Source organism: Xenopus laevis, chromosome 2L (assembly GCF_017654675.1).
Source record: "Xenopus laevis strain J_2021 chromosome 2L, Xenopus_laevis_v10.1, whole genome shotgun sequence".
In the NCBI taxonomy this organism is placed as follows: Eukaryota; Metazoa; Chordata; class Amphibia; order Anura; family Pipidae; genus Xenopus; species Xenopus laevis.
Genome location: NC_054373.1, coordinates 181031155 through 181055405, shown reverse-complemented (window position 1 = coordinate 181055405; position 24251 = coordinate 181031155). Strand labels below are relative to the sequence as shown.

The following is a 24251-nucleotide window of genomic DNA, read 5'->3' as shown; positions in this document are numbered from 1 at the left end:
AGACTAAACTAACCAGTCTGACAGTTAGTGATATAAGGAAAATAATGGGAGTGATATGACAGTGTATGAGATGGTACAGGCCAGGCTTCATCTGCTCAGTATTGTTTCCCCAGTTCCTTTTCTTGTATAAAGCCCAGAGTACATTGCACTTGGCAAATAAATAATAACAGATCTTTGGGGAAGTAGGTTCTCACTCACAAACAATGAGCTGAACTCTTACACATGTGTTATGAATGTGGGAGGAATAATTAACTCCCTGCGTATAAAGACAAATGTCAAAAGTAAAGATTTTGTTAAAGTTTATGAAACACAGAGGTTTGTCCCAAATCTGCTGGCTGAGTGTCATTGGTTACTATTTACTCATGTCATGTGATCCAGGCATTTAATGGGTTACATTTGTATCCCACTGTCCCCTTTAAGGGGTAAAAGGGAAATCACACTCACAAGATATGAATTTGCCACTTGAGTTCTTTCCCCAGGGCTGAGACTTGTGCAACACAAAACTGATTGTGAGCTCAGCTGGTTTGAGCCACTGTCACATTTTGCTTTCTCAGTGTCTTCATCCTTGCAGCCACTGTTCCTTAGAAAATATCTGCAACTTGGGCATCTTCCTCATTGTATCTCTGCCCAACCAGGCCCGGACTGGCAGTCTGTAGATTCTGGCAAATGCCAGAGGGGCTGCTGTAAGTTGCCATAGACAGTCACTATTTATTGGGCTGGTGGGGGCTGTTTGGGCTTTTGTGGAACTGAAACAACAGGCCCTATTTTGATCCCCAGTCCAGCCCTGCCCCGACTACTGTAGGCTCTTCTTCAAGTCACAGAAGCCAAAATCCCCTGCCAATACCTGTCTCTTGCAGCCACTGCTGTCTCTTGCTCACATTAGTTGGCCTGTCCCATATTTGTAACAATGAATAAAAAGAATGTATTATCTCCCTCTACTGGCCAGCCGTGCAAAGTGCAGCTATAAAGAAAGAACAACATGGCAGCTTTGTGTCGGTGCATAGTAAGGTCAATGTGAGTAACGAGGTTCCTAATAGGATTACAGAGCAGGGGGAGCAGGTTATGAATTGCTGAATGTTAAATATTTCAAGACTCATTACAAAGTAAATGAATCAAGTGGTTCTTCCACATTTTTGACATTCTTGGAGGAGTCTGGAGTTCCCACATTTCCCTGTACTCCTGGCCTGAGGTCTTTTGTATCACAGACAGCACCATCCACAAATGTATTTTCTTAAAATGCCTTTATTGAGACATAGGCTCCTGACCCAGATAAAACACAATGTTTCAGACCTGCATAGGTCTTTTTTCAAGCCACTACCACAAGCAAATAGTATCTTGAAAAAAGACCTTTGCATTGTTAACACCTGTGATCCCTCTATATTGTTCACACTTGTGACAACTCTATTGTTTAAATCCTAAAGGCCAGTACTGTTCTACCTGAGATCCAGACTGAAACTGCCCACATTGTTCACCTGTTCACACTTTGTACAAAATGCTAATGGGGCCCCAGCACTGTGTCACTGTATGTAGTACATATTAGACTGAGAGCTTTCCTTGTCTCCTGCTCTGTTCTGCCTTCCCTCCCTGTGTGGGCCATTCTCTGCTTGCCCAGTGCTGCTTGTGTATGCCATTCTCTGCTTGCCCAGTGCTGCTTGTGTGTGCCATTCGCTGCTTGCCCAGTGCTGCTTGTGTATGCCATTCTCTGCTTGCCCAGTGCTGCTTGTGTGTGCCATTCGCTGCTTGCCCAGTGCTGCTTGTGTATGCCAATCTCTGCTTGCCCAGTGCTGCTTGTGTGTGCCATTCTCTGCTTGCCCAGTGCTGCTTGTGTGTGCCATTCTCTGCTTACACAGTGCTGCTTGTGTGTGCCATTCTTTGCTTGCCCAGTGCTGCTTGTGTGTGCCATTCTCTGCTTGCCCAGTGCTGCTTGTGTGTGCCATTCTCTGCTTGCCCAGTGCTGCTTGTGTGTGCCATTCTCTGCTTGCCCAGTGCTGCTTATGTGTGCCATTCTCTGCTTACTCAGTGCTGCTTGTGTGTGCCATTCTCTGCTTGCCCAGTGCTGCTTGTGTGTGCCATTATCTGCTTGCCCAGTGCTGCTTGTGTGTGTGCCATTCTTTGCTTGCCCAGTGCTGCTTGTGTGTGCCATTCTCTGCTTGCCCAGTGCTGCTTGTGTGCGCCATTCTCTGCTTGCCCAGTGCTGCTGGTGTGTGCCATTCTCTGCTTGCCCAGTGCTGCTTGTGTGTGCCATTCTCTGCTTGCCCAGTGCTGCTTGTGTGCGCCATTCTCTGCTTGCCCAGTGCTGCTTGTGTGTGCCATTCTCTGCTTGCCCAGTGCTGCTTGTGTGCGCCATTCTCTGCTTGCCCAGTGCTGCTTGTGTGTGCCATTCTCTGCTTGCCCAGTGCTGCTTGTGTGTGCCATTCTCTGCTTGCCCTACGCTACCTGTGGAATGTAAGCCAGTTAGGGGTTTGTTCTGGGGGTTTGTTAGCATTTGGAAATTGTTGTTAAGGGCCCCTGAGGTGCTTAATCATGTGTTGGGGGGTTTTGTATTATCCACAGGGGAGGATGAGGCATATGGATTTAAGGGTATGTTTTAACATGACTTCAATTTCTCACATATGAGTGATGAGGGATTTCCCTGCAGTGAGCACCAACCATTTGGTTTTTTGGTGTGCTGCCACCATTAATGTGGATATGATCTTAAAAGTTCTTGTGGTAATATGGGTGTGGTTTACAGTGGGTGCGGTTTAAAAGGGGGGAGTGGCCAACACTGACTTCCATTATCGGCCCTCCACCACATAGGCCAGTAAAATTTTGGCCCTCGGTACCGCAGAAGTTGGACAGCACTGCTCTAGGTGATACCTACTCCAGAACGTAACTACATCAGTCTGTACCCTAATCCATAGGGTACCTACTCCAGAACATAACCTGCATGAGTCTGTAACCTAATCTATATGGTATCTACTCCAGAAAGGAATTTACACCAGTCTTTATTCTACTCCATATGGTACCTACTCCAAAATATAATCTATATCAGTCTGTATGCTCTAGGTGATACCTACTCCAGAACGTAACCTACCTCAGTCTGTACCCTATTCCATATGGTACCTACTCCGGAAAGTATCCAACACCTGTCTGCACTCTACTCCACATAGTACCTACTCCAAAACATAACATAAAATCCTCCATTATGGGGCAAATACATGGCAATTGCACTCAATATTTCACTTTGCTCATTGCACTTGCAACCGTAAACCCCAAAGCTACTGCACTTGGCACATTTGGCACCACTCTGGTACAACTATGGCCTGACCCTCCTTACATCACAATTCGCCCTCACTCCAAACCTTTATTAACTGAATATTACAGACTATAACCTGCCCCATACCCTGCTCTACCCAGTACTGAAACATTTCCCAGATAATAACCTCATTTTAATGTTGCCCTAACCATCCAACCCTACTCCAGGTGTATTCTACTCCACATGAGCCCATAATCCAGACGCTGCCCTTTTCCAGATTCTACCCTTCTCCACATCTTACCTTACTCATGTTCCTACCCTACTCCATCTTTTTTCCTACTAGGAGCCAGTACTATTGTTATGAAGATGCCCATGGATACAAGAACTCTACAGGAATAGAGCGCAGTGCTGTCCAGTGGAAGCTAAGTGGCTGCATGAGTTGCCATATACAATGAGGATATTCATACACACAGCAAAGTGTAACACACAACACAAACACTGAGGTTATTATGAAAAACCACATGAAAAAGGCTGAGGTTCATCACATGATACAGAAGTAACTATAGAAGGACTTGTTACTTGCTGGGTATTGTAACAGAATATCTGACATATCATTAGTCAAGTGAAATCCATGTGTCAAGTTTCGGCCCATATGTTCTGACTCACCTTCCTACTACTGCTTCTTGGGCTGCTCTCCTCCCACAGTTCAGGCACTGGGAGGGTCTTAGTCATGACAAATGATTGGCTCATTGGTGTTTTATTTTAACACTTGAGATAACGAGCTTTGTATAAACAACCCCTTCTATTCTACCTTTGTTGTAACTGTTTTGGTTTACAAATAAGAAGCAATCCACTACACAGGGGGGATTATCTGTGCACTAGAAATGTGCCCTACAAAAATCAAACATGGAATAACCCCAAGCCCTATTTCAGTAAGAAATGAGTAATATTAGTAACTGTAGTGAAGCAAAATAAGATTATTTACCTGCTGGACAAGGGAACAGTGTGAGTCCTTGCAGGCACCACAGGAGGGCGCACTGGTAGAGGTGGAGGGCTCTTGCTTGGACTCTTGTTCTCTACCTTATGACGTTTGGCGGGTAGGGGTGGAGCTACCAAATGGCCACTCCCCTCACTCTGTTTTTCCTCATTTGCCACTGGATGAGATTTGGATTCAGTGCTCTGAAGACTGACAGCAGGGGGAAAGACAGATTTTTCTACTGGTGGGGAGTCCTGGAGTGGGGAGGTGCTACTGGGAAGAGTGAAGGAAAATTTGAAGGGAGGAGCACATCCCTTTCTTGGGGGGATGGGTGGCGGCACCCGAACCTGTCCTCCTTGGCCTGAATTCTGTAGAGACTGGCAGTTATTGGGCATAGAGGGGGGCACTGCCTGGTCACTGCTGGTGGTACCACCTTTAAACACGTTCCTCTTCATGGGCACAGGCCTACACGCCACCTCCTCTGTCGGATATTCCAAAGACATAGATTTCTGGAGGAATCCAAGAATCCGCTTCCGATGTCCGGGCAACATGACCCCTATTTTGGTCAGTTCCTCATCACTGAGGGCCCTTAAGTCGGTGACTGTGTACAAACCATGTTCCTCAAAGAGCTCCAGGTACTGCTCCAGTTTGAGAGTGTGGAGCCACTCCGATATAAGGCAGGGCCCCTCCGACATCTTCAGTCATTTAATGTTCACTTCATCTCTGACCCGAGACCTGCAAATGGGAAAGGAACGGTGAGTCCTTCAGAGTAGAACCTTCTCTGCCAACCCAGGAGGATGTGTCAATTTATTCTGTGCCCCTTTATACATTCCTAGTAAAGAATTGTGCATGAAAACCCAACTTGTGTCCATAATCACTACTATGTACTGCTCCTACAAGAAAAGTATATACATAAAGGATCCTTGGGGTCCGAAACATGTTGTGATGCAATAAAGAATGTTTTGCGGCCGAGACTGCTTTGATGTGCTCCATCCATACCCTTGTTTAAAGAAAAGTATATACAAGGCCCCCCGGTGCTTCCCCTTGTTCAAAACCATGGGAAAGAGAACAGCCCAGGGGCAGGAAGTGGTATTAAACCTTGATGTATTGGGGAGCACCTTGGGTTCACTAGTACTGGGTGGGTTCTAGTAGGGTTATGCAAATAAGAATGGATATCTTCAGACCAAGGCAGAGAATTATCTTTTTCCCTATGGAGGTGACATACGACCACTTCTAGAGGAAAGGAGATTTAAACATCAGCAGAGAAAGAAGCTATGAAAGAAAGCTGTGAAAGAAGCTACTAACCTAAAGGGTTACTATACTATTGTTTAAATCTGAAGTTTTTTGCACTCCTGAAACAATGCTCAGTCTTTGTTCATTTCTTGGATTGGAGTCCTTTCAGGTCTAAAAATGTCACTTTTCTGTAAATTCAGAATAGATGTTTCTGTTATGGAGCATGAGCCCCCTCTGCTGGGCAGCGTAAGAACACCGGCCAATACAGAATTAGTAATTATTTAAGATCAGTAAAATGAGTGACGGGCAGAACTGGGTTTTGGTAAGGTTTTCACTCTTGGTTACTATTCTCACATATAAAGCATCAGAGCATGTGGCTAGTTTCTATATACCAGCGGCTACAAGAGATCTGAATGGTTCCACCAGGAAACACTGGTCACTTTCATGCAGAAGTAAGAGGGGAACTGGCAGCTCTCAGTGTGGGAGGAGTGACAGTCACAAGCAAAGTCCCAACTCAGGAAACTCAGGAAACCCAAATGCTGCTGGTGGTTTGGGCAGAGCTGGTTTTACTTGTGGCTGATTTATACTGTGTTTAACAATAACTCAGTTGGGCAACACTGATATGAACTCAACCCGCATCTCAATTTTCTACAATCGAAAGCAGAGATGCTATTTTGTAGCATTGGGTACAAACCACTTACCCCACTGCCAGGGAAATCCATATAAAAACAATCTCACAGTAGCACCCCAAAACTATGCAAAATGTATTTGTACCAAGATTAGGTAATGTTTCATGCTTAATATCAGCCCTTTATCAAGCCTACAAACTTCTGCACCTCCATCTTCCCGTGCTGTCTCTACCTTCCCCTACTGTCTCCATCTTGTCCTACTGTTTCCATCTTGTCCTACTGTCTCCATCTTGTCCTACTATCTCCATCTTGCCCTTCTGTCTCCATCTTGACCTACTGTTTCCATCTTGTCCCCTACTGTCTCCACCTTCCCCTACTGTCTCCATCTTATCCTACTGTCTCCATCTTGTCCTACTGTCTCCATCTTATCCTACTGTCTCCATCTTATCCTACTGTCTCCATCTTGTCCTACTGTCTCCATCTTATCCTACTGTCTCCATCTTGCCTTACTGTCTCCATCTTGTCCTACTGTCTCCATCTTGTCCTGCTGTCTCCATCTTGTCCTGCTGTCTCCATCCTGTCCTACTGTCTCCATCTTGCCCTACTGTCTTGTTCTACTGTCTCCATCTTGCCCTACTGTCTCCATCTTATCCTACTGTCTCCATCTTGTCCTACTGTCTCCATCTTGTCCTACTGTCCCCATCTTGCCCTACTGTCCCCATCTTGTCCTACTCTTTAATAAATAAGAAGTGCACCAGTTGCCATACCATTTCCATTGTGATGGGTGCACATACAGCAAAAATTCTCTGCCAAAGTTAAACTGATACAATGGAAAAACTGAAAGCAGCATCTCCCAAAAATATACATACTTCCCCTCATTACTTCCTCAGAACTATTGCAGTCAGTAGAGGAATGAATCCACCCCCTGGTTCTGTTTAAAGCGACTTCCCATTAGTGATTTGTCTGAGCTTTGCGGATTCTTTAATAGAGGGACTGTCCCCAAACCTCCAGTTTGTAGTGGATCTGGACCCAATTCCTTCTTCAGCTTCTCATAGCAACACATAGTTACCCCTTACTGCTCACACTTAATATTCCCTTTAGCTTTTTAAGAGCTTTCTCTATTTCCGGCAAAATGTCTGTGTCCCGACCTTGTGTATCAATAGACTTATTTCCCAGCAGCACCTCTGCTTTATATTTCTCACTATCCCTCCTAAACCCAAAAATATAATGTTGCCTAATGCAATTTCCTAATAGCCATTCATTCCACATTCTCTGCACTGCTGCCTCTGACTCCTGATACACTTCCCAATATCCATTCATTCCTCATTCTCACGGGGTTTATAGTTCTGTGTAACTGTCATTGTGTCTGTCCCTTTCTCTGCACTGCTGCCTCTGACTCCTGATACAACTTCCCAATATCCATTCATTCCTCATTCTCACTGGGTTTATAGTTCTGTGTAACTGTCATTGTGTCTGTCCCTTTCTCTTCTCTGCACTGCTGCCTCTGACTCCTGATACAACTTCCCAATATCCATTCATTCCTCATTCTCACTGGGTTTATAATTCTGTGTAACTGTCATTGTGTCTGTCCCTTTCTCTGCACTGCTGCCTCTGACTCCTGATACAACTTCCCAATATCCATTCATTCCTCATTCTCACGGGGTTTATAGTTCTGTGTAACTGTCATTGTGTCTGTCCCTTTCTCTGCACTGCTGCCTCTGACTCCTGATACAACTCATTCTCACTGGGATTCTCAGTAGATCCGCACTACCCATCCCTTTCTATTCTCTGCACTGTTGGTTCTGACTTTGTTGTGAAACAATGTGTTAGACAGCAGCCGATTAACAGACCTGAAATTACAGAACTCGTTACAGAAGGGCTGGCATTAAATAATACCTACTCATTATTATAAACCTGGTCAGATTTCCAGTGCACAGCAAATCAGAATTCGTGCCCTATACCCTGGCACTAGGCTTTGCTGTAGTAAGTGGCATAGGATGTGATTGTGCAGCACATTCAAGTGACAGTGACATCTGTCCTAGGGGGGTAATGCAATTAGATGCACCCATAACAGGGTGGGCTTGTTTATCACTAGTGCACCTGTCCATAGATATTTTTATTAAGCAAATGGCTACAGATGGGTACACATTTAGGTTGTGCTTAGTTATTCCAGGGTTAATAACCCCTGTCAGGGGTGTAACTACAGTGGAAGCAGACCCTGTGGCTGCAGGAGGGCTCGGCAGTGTAAGGGGCCTAATTAATGATCAACTGCAATATATCTAGGGAGAATGTTCTGGTGCCCTAAATTGAATTTGCTGTATGGCCCAGTCATATCTAGTTATACCATTGACCCCCGTAGTTCCGTAGCCGTACTATCCTGCTCACAAACCCAAGCGCAGCTCAAGTGGACAGTCTGTTTGTTTGTTATTAAATAAATGGCATTGTAATGAATAATCTTCCTTTTGCGACTCATGAATCAGCTGCACCTACATCACATCACCCACAAACGATTTAGAAAGGAGTCACACAGGTTTCTTCCTTGTTGTTTCTGGATCTGAACATTCACCGCATGATGTAGGTGCCAAATGCTGAAGGGCACACTGGGGAGGGCACAAGTGGCTGCCAAGGTCCAAATTCTAATCAACAGCAAATACTTTAATAAGAAACACAATTTTCTTGGACTTTTATTTCCTCATCCTGCATTAAAGTGATACACCCAGATTCACATATACTGGGGCAAAGTGGGCCCCATGGCTTTGACTGAATGCAAATACATTTCTCTCATTCTCTCATGCACAAGCGGGTCAGCAACTACTTCTTTAGAAAAAAAGTGGGGCACATTTTACGGAGCTGTCTCTTATGCAGGGCCCAGCCTACAAGGGGACCCCAATCTATCTGACCAACCAGATGGCAGCATTCCATATAGTAAAACCAAACTTTACAAATGTACCGAGTGGTTTTCAGGGATGCTTAGCTTCAATCTGGCATAAGTTTACCCCAAAAGCACAGGTCTATCCAATCTAACCAATGAGATCACAGAATTGCATAGGGTGCAAATCTTAATCCAAAAGGCACTCACATGAACAGCAATGTGCAGTATATTTGATGCTTTTTATTTAGATCTCAGAAAACATTTTCAATTGCTCTTACAAACCGTGATTTAAAGGGTAAGCAGTCAACCCTGTACACAATAACGGCATTTAGTTTTTCTATTCTTTACATTTCCCTCTTTTTCCTTCTCCTCTTCCCTCTCCTCTCCTCTTCCACTTTATTTTTTATATGCCATTTCCCCTTTTCCCATTTCCCTTCTTCTCCACTTATCTTTTACCTTCTTCTCTTTCCCATGCCTTGTCCTTCCCTTCTTTTCCTTTCCACCCCTTGTCCTTTCCCTTCTTTTCTTTTCCATTCCTTGTCCTTCCCTTCTTCTTTTTCTCATCCCCTTATCCTTTCCCTTATTTTGTTTTCCACCCATTGTCCTTTCCTCTTTTCTTTTCCATCCTTTGTCCTTTCCTTTCCCTTCTTTTCCATTCCTTGTCCTTTTCCTTCTTCTCTTTCTCATCCTCATATTATTTCCCTTCTTCTTCTTCCCATCCCCTTGTCCTTTCCCTTCTTCTCTATTTTACCCATTGCCCTTTCCCTTCTTCTCTTCCCCTTGTTCTTCTCCTGTACTCTTCCACTTTATTTTTTATATGCCATTTCCCCTTCTCCCTCTCCCCGTTTCCCATTTCCCTTCTTCTCTACTGATCCTTTCCCTTATTCTCTTTCAATTCTCTTTTCCACCAATCATTTTTCCCTTCTTTTCTTTTTTACCCTTTGTCCTTTCCCCTCTTCTCTTTTCCACCCATTGTCCTATTCCTACTTGGTGAGCCTCTACATGATATGAATGAAAACAAACCAAAAAAAGGAGGTTCTTCCCACCCACTGTAGGTTTATACTTACAGGCATATTGCCCCAAAATAAATCACAGGGAGGAATCTCTCCTTCATGGGCCAAACCTCAATCCTGCCCATCAGAATCAGACAATGCAGAACTGCAGTTGCCCCCTCTCCTAGAACTAGAAGCTGCAGGGGAGATGAAGCCAGGGAGAGGGAATTGTGTGTGTGTGTGGGGGGGGGGTGTTCTAACTAAAAAATTGGGATAATTTGCAGAACATTGTTTTAGCAGAACATTGTCACAAAAGGGTGCAGGGGGTCTTCAGTCTGAACCCAATGAGAGCAAACTAATAATAATAATGTCTAATAATAAAAACTAAATAATGAAATGAGCAGCTGTATGGCAGAAATTGGGGTCTGTGGGTCTGTCCCACCCCAACTGTAATGCTGAGTTAGGGGGACACACAATGCGCATATGCTGCACATTCTGACTCCACAGCGTTTGTGTCATTGTATAATGTGTAACTGTCAAACTGGCAGAGCGTTTAATCTGATGGCCAACGTCCACTGTCAGTTCCGGACCCTCCTCCCTGCGCTCTCACTCGCTTCCTCTTTTCATGTTTGTGTCTCTGACCAGAGCAGGGTGTGGGGAGTTTCTCTTAATGTGACTATTTGCCCTTTCAGCTTCCTTGTCAGCCCCTTGCCAAGATACATGCTCCAAGGTCCAATCCCAGATTCTCCTTCTGCTCTGGTGGAAAATTCTGGGAGAGAAGCTGGAATTTTAAGGATAAAAAAATAATTGGTAAAAAAAACTGCCATTAAGCTTGATCTTAATGTCCCATCTGATATCACAATGGTGATGCAGAACAGAAGGGATGTCACAATGGGCATATATATGGAGACTATTCATTATAACATTCCCTTTAAGGATCAGATAAAAAAAATTGACATTTGTGTTAAATATCATTGGCAATTTAGTCTCCAGCTGCAGAATCTCCCCACACTGTGCTCCTATGGGCAGGAGGGAAATTCTTTATCACATTTCCTCTACAGGAACTTGGTAATGAACAGAAAAGAGAACGAAAGTCACGCAAGCGCTGACCCCCACCAGTGAGAGTCCCCCCCCCACTTTGTGTGCAGGAAGGAAAAGAGTTAAAGGAGACGACAGTTACTGTGCCGGACACAAATATGGCTTTACATGGTCATCAATGTCTTTGGGTGAAGACTTAATTGCAGCTTCTCTCCTCTCTGTATGGGCTTCACGAATTTATGTAAAACCTTATAGAAATATTTATATATATATTTATAACAACCCCAATTAATGTGCTGATATTAACTTAAGGATCAAACAGAAAAATGCCCACTGCAACCAGATCAAAGACCCCAACAGGTCACTCAATAATTCAGTCTATTCCCCCACCCAGGATACATTACAGCACAATATCTAATCCCCAATGCAGGGCACCCAGTGTGCATTCCCAAATGTAGGTTAGAAGTTAAGGTTACAGATGTTTAGAAACATTGGGGTAACAGTCACAGTTCCAGGGGTACCCAGGGCACAAATAAGCATTCACCCCAAATCTCCCCCTAACTGGCCTTCAAGCTGGGCCCCCTTAGCTCATAACAAGGTTACAGATATATAGAAACATTGGGGTAACAGTCACCCTGCTATAGTTCCAGGGGTACCCAGGGCACAAATAAGCATTCACCCCAAATCTCCCCCTAACTGACCTTCAGACTGGGCCCCCTTAGCTCATAACAAGGTTACAGATTTATAGAAACATTGGGGTGTCACCCTGTTATAGTTCCAGAGTACTCAGGACACAAATAAACACTCACCCCAAATCTCCCCCTAACTGACCTTCAGACTGGGCCCCCTTAGCTCATAACAAGGTTACAGATATATAGAAACATTGGGGTAACAGTCACCCTGGGTAAAAAAGGATAAGTATGTAACGTATGATTTAACCTCAAACATGCCAGAGGGATTACTACAGAAAATATATGATCAGCAAATTAACACCAGACATGCCAGTAACATTACTACAGAAAATGGGTAACAAGAACTATATGAACCCTAGACATGCCAGTAAAGTCTGAGCCTTGCATTAACCCCAGACATGCCAGTGGTATCAACAGACCACTACAAAGTCAGAGCCTTGCATTAACCCCAGACATGCCAGTGGTATCACCAGACCACTACAAACTTTTCTTCTGTCCCAGACCCCACACTGCTTGTCTTTCTCTCTGTCCACTGACACAGAATCTTCATCTTGCAGAGAACAAGGGTTGAACATGAGACTCGTGTCTTTTTTCAGCTTAACTTACTAAGGGAAGAAACAGGAAGAAAGTGCAGCAAATGAATTAAGCTGATAATTCTGTCTCTTGTTTTTCTGACTATTTACCCTTTAAACATTCCCATCATGCAGCACATGCCCAGACCCAGCATTAAATAAAGACTCGCTTGTTAGTTGACAGGGGCTGCTTTTTAGTGACACCCCAGGAAAGTTCTCTGTGAAAGTCATTTGCATAGAATTCAGTTTCAGAAACACCAAGGAAGTTCCCCTTTACACACCGCCCGGCACTCAGGGGGTTACGTGCTCACACTGCTCTTTTCCCAAGACACAAAAATAAACCTGAAATAAAGATCCTTTTGTGCTCGGCTCAACCAGTCGTCTCATTGCCCTCGCCCTGACATCACCTCGCTGACACTCACATTTCCTGCTCACAAGTATTGCAACCAGCAGTGTGTCACACTAATGCACTTTTTGCCTTCCTCTCGATCAACAGGCAGTTGGGCAGGTTAAAAAAAGTTAAAAGGTTGAACATGATGGATGTGTTTTTTTTTTCAACCTGACTTACTATGTTACTTCCCACTCACTCTACATTAATGGGACTAAGTGGGAGCTGCCATATTGGTTCCCCCGAGACAGATAAGGGTGTGGCTTAGATGCAAATGGGAGGTCCCAGGCTGCTTAGTGACCCACTCACTGCTGTACTGAAGGGAGAGTGGCCCCACTCAGCTGAGTAATGTGACAGCCTGGATGGACACACATTGCTCTGGGATTAAGTTTTTATCGACACTGCTTTTAAATAGGGTTCACTTGCCCTTTAATTTGACCTTACAGACGGGAGGCCATGTTTTTATGTTACAGAACCCAAATCACTTTAATCACTTTAAACTCCCCCATTTACATCCATCAAGTTCAAGCCTGTGTGGGTCTACACAGTAGCTACTGTGTAACTGGATATTATAAAGCTGATCTCATTAACATCAATATACTTCCCTGTCCATTAGATTGCAAGCTCCTACACCAGTCAGGCTAATTGATTATGTGCAGGGACAGGGTGCAAAGTGCAAGAAACAGGTGCAATGTGCCCTGAGCATACAATTCTAAAGCACAGCGTCACCCCCCCCCCCCCATGAAAACAGCACTGCCCGAGGAGGGTTGGGGGGTCACGTTAAAGCACCCCGTCCCCTACCTTGTGCGTCACTGCTGTGAGTGCAGCCAGACCCCAAGCTTAGGGGGCACCTTTGCTCAGTCCAGGTTCCACAGTCTGTATTCGAATGTAAGATGTAGGTTCTGATGTTGCGCCCCCTTCAGGCGCTGCTCTGTGAATACCTGCTGATAATTATCCCAATGAGTTAACTTTAAGCAACAGAGCTTGCACTCAAATGCACACAATTCCCAGTCGCCAATTTAGGGGGGTTGAAAAACTGTCTGAATTGAAATAATCAGAAACTGTTCCCTTAGCTGCGTGGGGGGGGGGCACCAGCCTCTGGGAAACAGCACCGCCCCCCCCCTCCCCTACAGACCAGCACCTCAATATGATACACTGCTCAGAATTAACCCCCAAATCACCCTCCTTGCAGCAGCGATCAATCCCCCCGGGAGCTGTAGGAAGATAAAGCATCTATGAATCCCATGCACAAGGCTGTCTCTCTCTGTCTGTCTCTCTCTGTCTGTCTGTCTCTGTCTGTCTGTCTGTCTCTCTCTGTCTGTCTCTCAGACACAAGACACAGAGTATACAAGCCCCCAGAGTTGTACTTTCCCTTTAATTCTCCCCTCTAAGGGCAGCACCAGTGCCAGTGTGGGCAGGGGTCGGGCACAGACACAAACATGGAAGGAGTTTTACCTTGTGCCGCTGTCTCACTGCTGATCCAGAGCAGTCTCTCTCTCTGTGTGTCTCTCGTATGTGTGACACGCTCCCTTCCCTTCACACTTCCTCATTGTCGAGTGTTAGTGAATGAGGAAACAAGAGGTGTGAAGTAAAAAGCTTTGTACAAACACAGCGTCTGAGCATCGTCTCCCCATCATTGTGATGCAACTGGGGTGCGCGCCTTCTCTCTATTCTCCTGCAGTTTCTCCAGCAACCGCCACTTGTGCCCCCCCTGTTTGTTCCCTAGGAAAAGTCTCATCCACCCCCTGCTCCTGCATATGAGTATCCACTCACACTCACCCTCACTTCTCAGCAGCTTCTCTCACCCACTCACTCGCAAGCCACTGAGCCTATGGGGCAGGGATCTGGCACAGCCTGGCAAGGGCAGGACTTGGGTAAATACAGTAACAGCCTGGCACATCACCTGTAAATACCCTGTACAGCCCACTCTATTCACATGATGTAGCACAGATTAATATTGGCTACAGCCTGGGGTATCCCTGTAGTTATGTCAGTCTCACTCACATTCACCATAAGGTTGTAGCTTGGCCCAGGCACAGCCATCACTATCATGTTTGGGGATATTACCCGGGGATAAATCTGGGTACAGTTATTCTGAAAACACTGGGGTACCACTAACCCTGGCTATATATATATATATAATGTATAATAGCACCCAGAAGTGCATTTTAGCATGTGAGTGCAAAGACAAGATCACTATGTGAATAGGCATGTACCCCACAGGCATGTCACCCAGAGACATGTATCCCAGAATCTGTACCCCAGAGACATGTAATTCACAGGCATGTACTGTACCCCAGAGGCTGTACCCAGAGGCAATTACACCAGAAGCTGTACCCAGAGGCATGTACCCCACATTCATGTACCCCAGAACATGTAACCCACAGGCATGTACCCTACAGACATGTAACCCACAAGCATTTAGGCTACACACATGTAACCCACATTCATGTACCCCAGAACATATAACCCACAGGTATGTAACCCACAAGCATTTAGCACACAGGCATGTAACCCACATACATGTACCCCAGAAACATGTAAACTTGTACTTTAATGGTATAAGTTGGGCAAATCCTTAATGGAGACAGACTGGGGTTATAAACCTGTATCAGCAGCAGGACACAGTATTGTCCTATTTCACTTGATGGATGTGTCTTTTTTTTTCCAAACTCAGCTACAATGTTACTATGTACAGTATGTATAGGGTTAATGTACACAGATAAAATGTCCCGTATAAGTAGTGAAACAATATGGCATCTCCCACACTTATTTATAAATCCCACTATACAGAGAAAGAATATTCTGTGGGCAGAGTTCAATGGTCTACTATGGGATATAAATGGAATAAAATCCGGCTGGTGCAGTATAAGTAGAAATAGTACCAGGGAGAGAGATTCATTGGAGGGAAAGTGAAGCCCAATTGTAACCAGAACCAATGTTTGTTGCACTCCTGTTACACAACAAGGGCTACAAACTGTAAATCCTTGTGTAAGTGGCCTATAAACCTCTGTTTGTGTAACATGATTGTTATACCGGGAGGCAAAAGGATTTGGGATTTGTCATTTGATCATTACATCATGATCATGCTGCTTTATTATAGGCAATGTATCAGGAAGCAAAGCAAAGGCAGGGAAAACCAAACCAGGGCGATTGCAAAGGGGAAATCTGATGTCTGGGAGTTGTGCCACACGTGGGCTCTATTTACAGACAGCTTTGTGGCCACTGCCCCACCAGATAGTGCCCCCGGGAAATTATTGCTCTCAATCTGGCAAGTCTGCGCTCAGAGTCTAAATTTATTTAATAATCTTTAACAATATACACTCGTAAAGCTGCTGCTCTCTGAAGCATCTCCCCTTATCCACAGAAAATCACAGTTTATATTATGGGAAGAGATTCCTTTCAGCACTTACCCTCTGATCCCTAATAAACTCCGATAAGGAAGGTGTGAGTAACTCCTGCCCTGTTGTTTATGCACTGATATTGCCTGGATATTAATGGAGAATATCGATCAACTGCCATATGCCAGGGAACTCTGAGCATCACTCATGTATTATAAATGAGGGGTTGTTCTGTGACCATATAAAGGCACAAGGCTGCAGGCTGAGTTATACAGGGAACTCTGAGTATCACTCATGTATTATAAGGGATAATGTACCCCCTACTGTAAATGATAAGGATATTAGAAGTCACTGAGGGGTTGTTCTGTGACCATATAAAGGCACAAGGCTGCAGGCTGAGTTATACAGGGAACTCTGTGTATCACTCATGTATTATAAGGTATAATGTACCCCCTACTGTAAATGATAAGGATATTAGAAGTCACTGAGGGGCTATTCTGTGACCATATAAAGGCACAAGGCTGCAGGCTGAGTTATACAGGGAACTCTGTGTATCACTCATGTATTATAAGGGATAATGTACCCCCTACTGTAAATGATAAGGATATTAGAAGTCACTGAGGGGTTGTTCTGTGACCATATAAAGGCACAAGGCTGCAGGCTGAGTTATACAGGGAACTCTGAGTATCACTCATGTATTATAAGGGATAATGTACCCCCTACTGTAAATGATAAGGATATTAGAAGTCACTGAGGGGTTGTTCTGTGACCATATAAAGGCACAAGGCTGCAGGCTGAGTTATACAGGGAACTCTGAGTATCACTCATGTATTATAAGGGATAATGTACCCCCTACTGTAAATGATAAGGATATTAGAAGTCACTGAGGGGTTGTTCTGTGACCATATAAAGGCACAAGGCTACAGGCTGAGTTATACAGGGAACTCTGAGTATCACTGTGAGAAAAGTGGAATGTCATATGGCTGTTTAGTTTGACGTACATTTATTATTTTGTTCTTAAACTATTTTTTGCTCTGAAACCTCCCTGGGTTGGAGTTTTATATGCTACCTGGTTGCTAAGGCCACTGACTGTAGGAAACAGATAGTGGTGTGAGTGAAAGTAAGTGAGAATAGAAAGATAATATAATTCCAGACCGTTAGTGAATTTGCCTTCTGGCCATTTAAGTTTATTTAGGAAAGAGACAGGTTGGTGCTTTACTGGCAATACAGCAGCAGGGCCACCATCAGTGGGGACAGGAGGAGACCAGACAGGGGCCAGACATAGCAGGAGTGGGGCCTGAGAAAAGTAAGGTCCAATTTGCAGGCCTTAATGGGGCAGGGCTTGCAGAAGAAGTGGGCAGGGTTTGGAGATTCATGGGTGGGATTTAGTTGGACATTTTGTGCTTTCAATTGGGCCTCATTGCACTTAGTTATCAGGACTCACCACCCAGGGCACCCAGACAGGCACTGAGCTAATACTCTAAGCCCCCCTGGGAGGAACCTGCTAACTAAGTAGTAAGGGCCCCCCAAACATTATGACTTTCACTGACCAGAGTTCAGTGAAAGTAGAGGCCTTTCTTTTGTTTGTGTTTGAAGCTGCTTTTTATAACCATTATAGGGGTGGCACTCAGGTCTCCTGGACTGACTAATACATCATAATATTATAGAGGTGGCACCCAGGTCTCCTGGACTGACTAATACATTATAATATTATAGGGGTGGCACCCAGGTCTCCTGGACTGACTAATACATTATAATATTATAGAGGTGGCACCCAGGTCTCCTGGACTGACTAATACATTATAATATTATAGAGGTGGCACCCAGGTCTCCTGGACTGACTAATACATTATAATATTATAGAGGTGGCACCCAGGTCTCCTGGACTGACTAATACATTATAATATTATAGGGGTGGCACCCAGGTCTCCTGGACTGACTAATACATTATAATATCATAGAGGTGGCACCCAGGTCTCCTGGACTGACTAATACATTATAATATTATAGAGGTGGCAGTTGGGTCTCCTGGACTGACTAATACATTATAATATTATAGAGGTGGCAGTTGGGTCTCCTGGACTGACTAATACATTATAATATTATAGGGGTGGCACCCAGGTCTCCTGGACTGACTAATATATTATAGAGGTGGCAGTTGGGTCTCCTGGACTGACTAATACATTATAATATTATAGAGGTGGCAGTTGGGTCTCCTGGACTGACTAATACATTATAATATTATAGAGGTGGCACCCAGGTCTCCTGGACTGACTAATACATTATAATATTATAGGGGTGGCAGTTGGGTCTCTTGGGCCAGTTAATAGATTTAGGAAGAACAGGAGGGAGGCTAAAGAGGCCAATAATAATCATGGGGGGAGGAGGGAGACGTGGGGGGTGAGGTCTGTCCTCGGTTGATCAATATCAACCGGTGGAACAGGAAAGTCTCACAACAAAGAATTCATTGCAGGAAGAATTTGGCTCTGGCGCGGGGCCCGACACATTCATAGGAATAAACATCCTCATTGTGCAACTGCCAGCCCGGGTAACAAGCAGTTGGAACAGTCCCCAGTGCCTCATGTGCCCAATAGGGTGTTTTTTTGCCCCATTGTCCATGTTCAATATCACTGGGACCCAAACTGACAAACACTGAGCTCCCAGTACAAACAACTCAAGGGCCCTAAGCAGGGAAAAGTGAAACTGGAATAAGCCAATGAGGGAGAGGATGGGAAGAGCCAATAAGACAAAAAGAAGTGCCAGTGGATTCAGCCATTGATAAGCAGAGGGGCTAAGGAAAAAGAGCCAATGAGAGGAAGAAATGACAATGGATTCAGCCAATGAGGGGAGGATGGTTAAAATGGCCAAAAAAAGAGAAATGTGCAAAAGGATTCAGCTACTGAGAGGGGGTGGGGGAAAGGGAAAGAGTCCATGAGAGAGAGTGGGGGGGAAGAATTATTGAGGGGCAGTGGGGGAAGAATTAATGAGGGGCAGTGGGGGAAAGATAAATGAGTAAATGAGGGGGAATAGGTGAAAGGGTCAATGAGAGGGAGTTGGAGAAACAGTGAATTATAAGAAGAATGAGGGTGAATGTGAGTAAATAGCTAATGGGGGGGTAGATAATAAAGCAGTGGGCGTTAGAGAATGAACCAGAATGAGTGAGATTTTATAAAGGAATATGCTAATGAGAGTGAGAAGAGGGACGATAATGAGCCAATTACAATGAGCAGTAGAGATGGAATTAGCCAATGAAAAGACTGACTGTTATTTTATCATTTCTTCTCTTGCAGATTTTGCCCTTTCTGCAATTAAATCTTTCAGTATTGGTTTCTGTGGGGAAACAACATTTAAGGTTTCACCCCAGTGACAGTCCCAGTGTGGCTGGTCCCAGCGAGCATCATGGGATGAAACTTTTTGAAACGTGTGTTTAATCAGCTCCTCTGTCTCTCTAATGAACAGCACAGGGAAGTTAATGAGTGGTCACAAGCAGGGCCGGCCTTAGGCCAATTGGACCAATTGGGCCCAATTGGGCCCCGCACCTCTGGGGGGCCCCGCACCACAGGGCAGCACAGATAATATTTCCCTCAGCACATGATGCTGCCTGGCCTGCCCCCAACTTTGAGAGTCCAGCCCATCCCCAAATCCATAGGTCTAGCCTGCCCCCAACTCTCATAGGCCCAGCTTTCCTCCAACCTTGATAGGCCCTGCCTGCCCCCAATCCAACCAAGCCTGCTCCCAAACTGAATCGGCCCAGCCCCAAACTAATTGGCCCAGTCCACTCTCCTATTTCCTCCCTCTCTCTCCTACCCTGTGTGCCCCTATTATGTTACCTTGTCTGCCCCTTTCCTTTCTATTTTGTGCCTGTATGCCCTTATTTTCCTAAATACTTGGTGTGTCAGTAGCCAGCAACACTTTGTCTAGGGGCCCCGCCAACATGGTCCCAATTGGGCCCCACATGTGATAGGACCAGCCCTGGTCACAAGTCTGATTTGTTGAGCAAGGCCCTGGATCTGCAAGGCTGGAAATCCCATTAATAAGTGTCTGTGCTGGGGTGACTCACACTCACACTCACACTCACTCCGTGGCCTTGTCACCTAATGGGGAAGTGCGGTTTCTTTTTGTTGCAGTCAATAACTAAACTTCCCACAACTCTGTGTTTGGCCCCTGTCACAGCAGCACATGATAATTATAGAGCTCACACACAGTCTCCGTGTCACACAAGCATGATGCCCCTGTAGTTATACGTGATCAGCTTCATGGCACTGCTATATACCCTAGTACAGGCTTTGCTTGCCCTTTAATAATCTTTCTTATTTTATCAGGCCTTCCACTATTCCTCTTCCAGTCTGCTACTGAATCTAATGGCTGGTGGCTAAGGTCGTCCCCCCAAGGAGCCCTGACAAGCCACATTCTAAATGTACATACAGTAGACGGGGTTCAGCCCACAAGCACGACACAGAGGAAAGAAAACAGTGTTGATATTCCAGACTGATTGTTTCAATTTATACTCAAACCAGTGCAAATCATTTCAGGTTCCTCTAAAGGGCCACTCGCCCACTCTCTCTCTCATTTCCGTTTTTCCCGCACCAGCGGCAGGATAATAACATTATAAATAATAATAACAAAATTTTTTCTCTAATGAGCGCAAATTCAAGTAAACGAGTCAGAAAATGAAATAAAAAGGAAGTCAAATGAACCATGATGTAACAACAGAAAAGAGCAATTAAAAAAAACCATAACTTGCATTGATGATGAAATAAGCCTTAGCAACAACATTTTCAGTTTCAGGGTTCAAGACAGCAGAATGGGAAATAAAAGGGTGTTTAGGTGACTTCAGACTCTTGGATATGAGAATGTTTAGGTTTAGTTTCCCTTTATAGCAGGTGGATCATAGAGGGGTGGGGTTCCTATTGGAAGGATTTATTTGATCTGATGTTTCCCACAGAATCCTCAGCAACTGCTGATTTCCCATGATGCTCAGTGGGATATAACAGGCCCTGCAAAGCTAAGAAAGGAACCAATGGGAAGCTGGAAATTTCAGCCTGTCGGTATATTGGGTGACACAAGTACAGGAGGGGGTGCAGTAAAGGGACATTTAACTCTCCAAACTCTACTAACCACCATATTTACTGATATCGCTCCCTGTCCCAAAGAGCTTGCACTCTAATCCTGGTACTAATCTGAGAGTCATGCAGTATGGAATTGTCCTACAAAGCTTGCACTCTAATACTAGTTATAATCTGTTGCTCACACAGTGGGGCACTGGGCCACAAAGCTTGCACTCTAATCCCAGTTCTGATCTGAGGGTCACACAGTATGAAATTGTCCTACAAAGCTTGCACTCTAATCCTGGTACTGAAATGAGAGTCACACAGTATGGAATTGTCATACAAAGCTTGCACTCTAATACTAGTTATAATCTGTTGCTCACACAGTGGGGCACTGGGCCACAAAGCTTGCACTCTAATCCCAGTTCTGATCTGAGGGTCACACAGTATGAAATTGTCCTACAAAGCTTGCACTCTAATCCTGGTACTGAAATGAGAGTCACACAGTATGGAATTGTCATACAAAGCTTGCACTCTAATACTAGTTATAATCTGTTGCTCACACAGTGGGGCACTGGGCCACAAAGCTTGCACTCTAATCCCAGTTCTGATCTGAGGGTCACACAGTATGAAATTGTCCTACAAAGATTGCACTCTAATCCTGGTACTGAAATGAGAGTCACACAGTATGGAATTGTCATACAAAGCTTGCACTCTAATTTTAATTATGATCTGTTGCTCGCCCAGTGGGGAACTGGGCCACAAAGCTTGCCCTCTAATCCCAGTTCAGATCTGAGGGTGCTATGGTTCAGAATTTTGGGGTTATGTAATTAAAGACACTAAATTTGCCCAGGGGCAGTAACCTATAGCAACCAATCAGCAGGTAGAATTTCCAGGTCACATGTTTAAAAGCAAACATCTTATTGGTTGCTACTGGTTACTGCTCCTGGGCAAATGTAGTGCCTTTTATTACATGTGGGGGAAAGAGTCTTATGAGAGTTTGAACAAAGGGTAACTAACCACCCACTATTTAAGGGATCTTAGAACCACATCTCCCATCACCCTCAGTAGTCCCTGACCAGCAGAGCTTGCACTCTAAGCACATGAGAGAAGATAAAGAAGCTACTGACCTCTCCCTGCATTCGCTGCTACCACTTCTTGTTGTTGGTATTTCCCTGAGTCTCCTCCCTCCAGTCTGTGCTACTGGGATTAACCTGCTCAATGAACAGAAGCAGAAGGGAAAGCCCAGTCCCAGCACGTGATAGGTTACTTTTCTGTTCCCGGCGCTCCACCTACTGGTTGCTATGTGTAATGTCACTTGACTCCCAGTCTGTTTATTGGGAAAAGGAATTCCAGGCCTGGGGAATGGTTTATTCTCTGCCCCCTCACCCCTTCCAGTGGAACAGAGATGCTTTATTTGGATCTCACAATATAACCCTTTATAGTATTTTTGTTGATTTTCTTTTGTTATAAATTTTATTAGAAAATAAAGAAAAAGTACAGTAAAAGGTTCCCTGTTCCACCTTTTCTGGAAAAAAATACCGGCCTTTCTATATATTTATCTTTATTCCCTATTAATAACATTCGGGATCTTAAATTATCTTATTCCCTATTAATAACATGGATCATAATCACTGACCTCCTATATATTTATCTTTTATTCCCTATTAATACATTGGGATCACTGACCTTCCTATATATTTATCTTTATTGCCTATTAATAACATTGGGATCATATTACTGACCTTCCTATAGATTATCTTTTATCCCTATTAATAACATTGGGATCATTTCACTGACTTCCTATATTTTTATTCTTATTCCCTATTAATAACATTGGGATCATATCACTGCCTTCCTATATATTTATCTTATTCCCTATTAATAACATTGGGATCACTGACCTTCCTCATATATTTATCTTTATTCCCCTATTAATAACATTGGGATCACTGGCCTTCCTATATATTTATCTTTATTCCTATTAATAACATTGGATCATATTACTGACCTTCCTATAGATTTATCTTTATTCCCTATTAATAACATTGGGATCATTTCACTGACCTCTATATTTTTATCTTTATTCCCTATTAATAACATTGGGATCACTGACCCTTCCTATATATTTATCTTTATTCCCTATTAATAACATTGGGGATCACTGACCTTCCTATATATTTATCTTTATTCCCTATTAATAACATTGGGATCATTCACTGACCTTCCTATATATTTATCTTTATTCCCTATTAATAACATTGGGATCACTGACCTTCCTATATATTTATCTTTATTCCCTATTAATAACATTGGGATCACTGGCCTTCCTATATATTTATCTTATTCCCTATTAATAACATTGGGATCATATTACTGACCTTCCTATAGATTTATCTTTATTCCCTATTAATAACATTGGGATCACTGACCTTCCTATATATTTATCTTTATTGCCTATTAATAACATTGGGATCATATTACTGACCTTCCTTAGATTTATCTTTATTCCCTATTAATAACATTGGGATCACTGACCTTCCTATATATTTATCTTTATTCCCTATTAATAACATTGGGATCATATCACTGACCTTCCTATATATTTATCTCTATTCCCTATTAATAACATTGGGATCATATTACTGACCTTCCTATAGATTTATCTTTATTCCCTATTAATAACATTGGGATCACTGACCTTCCTATATATTTATCTTTATTGCCTATTAATAACATTGGGATCATATTACTGACCTTCCTATAGATTTATCTTTATTCCCTATTAATAACATTGGGATCACTGACCTTCCTATATATTTATCTTTATTCCCTATTAATAACATTGGGATCATATCACTGACCTTCCTATAGATTTATCTTTATTCCCTATTAATAACATTGGGATCACTGACCTTCCTATATATTTATCTTTATTCCCTATTAATAACATTGGGATCACTGACCTTCCTATATATTTATCTTTATTCCCTATTAATAACATTGGGATCACTGGCCTTCCTATAGATTTATCTTTATTCCATATGAATAACATTGGGATCATATCACTGACCTTCCTATATATTTATCTTTATTCCCTTTTAATAACATTAGGATCACAGGTCTTCCTATATATTTATCTTTATTCCCTATTAATAACATTGGGATCATATCACTGACCTTCCTATATATTTATCTTTATTCCCTATTAATAACATTGGGATCATATCACTGA

At 43.6% G+C, this 24251-nt stretch overlaps 1 protein-coding gene across 6 annotated transcripts in view; it reads right to left on the bottom strand.

Moving 5' to 3' along the window:
- The window catches only part of arfgap1l.L (arf-GAP with Rho-GAP domain, ANK repeat and PH domain-containing protein 1-like L homeolog), a 90207-nt gene extending 67954 nt beyond the window's left edge, over positions 1-22253 (bottom strand). For 2 of the 6 annotated variants that reach the window (XM_041582761.1, XM_041582765.1), the window contains exons 1-2: positions 13429-13656; positions 4221-4946 (exon numbers count right to left, since the gene is read on the bottom strand). In XM_041582761.1, the coding sequence (XP_041438695.1) occupies positions 4221-4906 (686 nt within the window). In that variant the 5' untranslated portion in view covers positions 4907-4946; positions 13429-13656. Of the gene's footprint in view, positions 1-4220; positions 4947-13428; positions 13657-14082; positions 14272-22146 lie in introns of those variants that run through there. The other 4 variants (XM_041582763.1, XM_041582762.1, XM_041582764.1 and 1 more) reach the window with 4 other exon arrangements.
- Positions 22254-24251: the final 1998 nt, after the last annotated feature.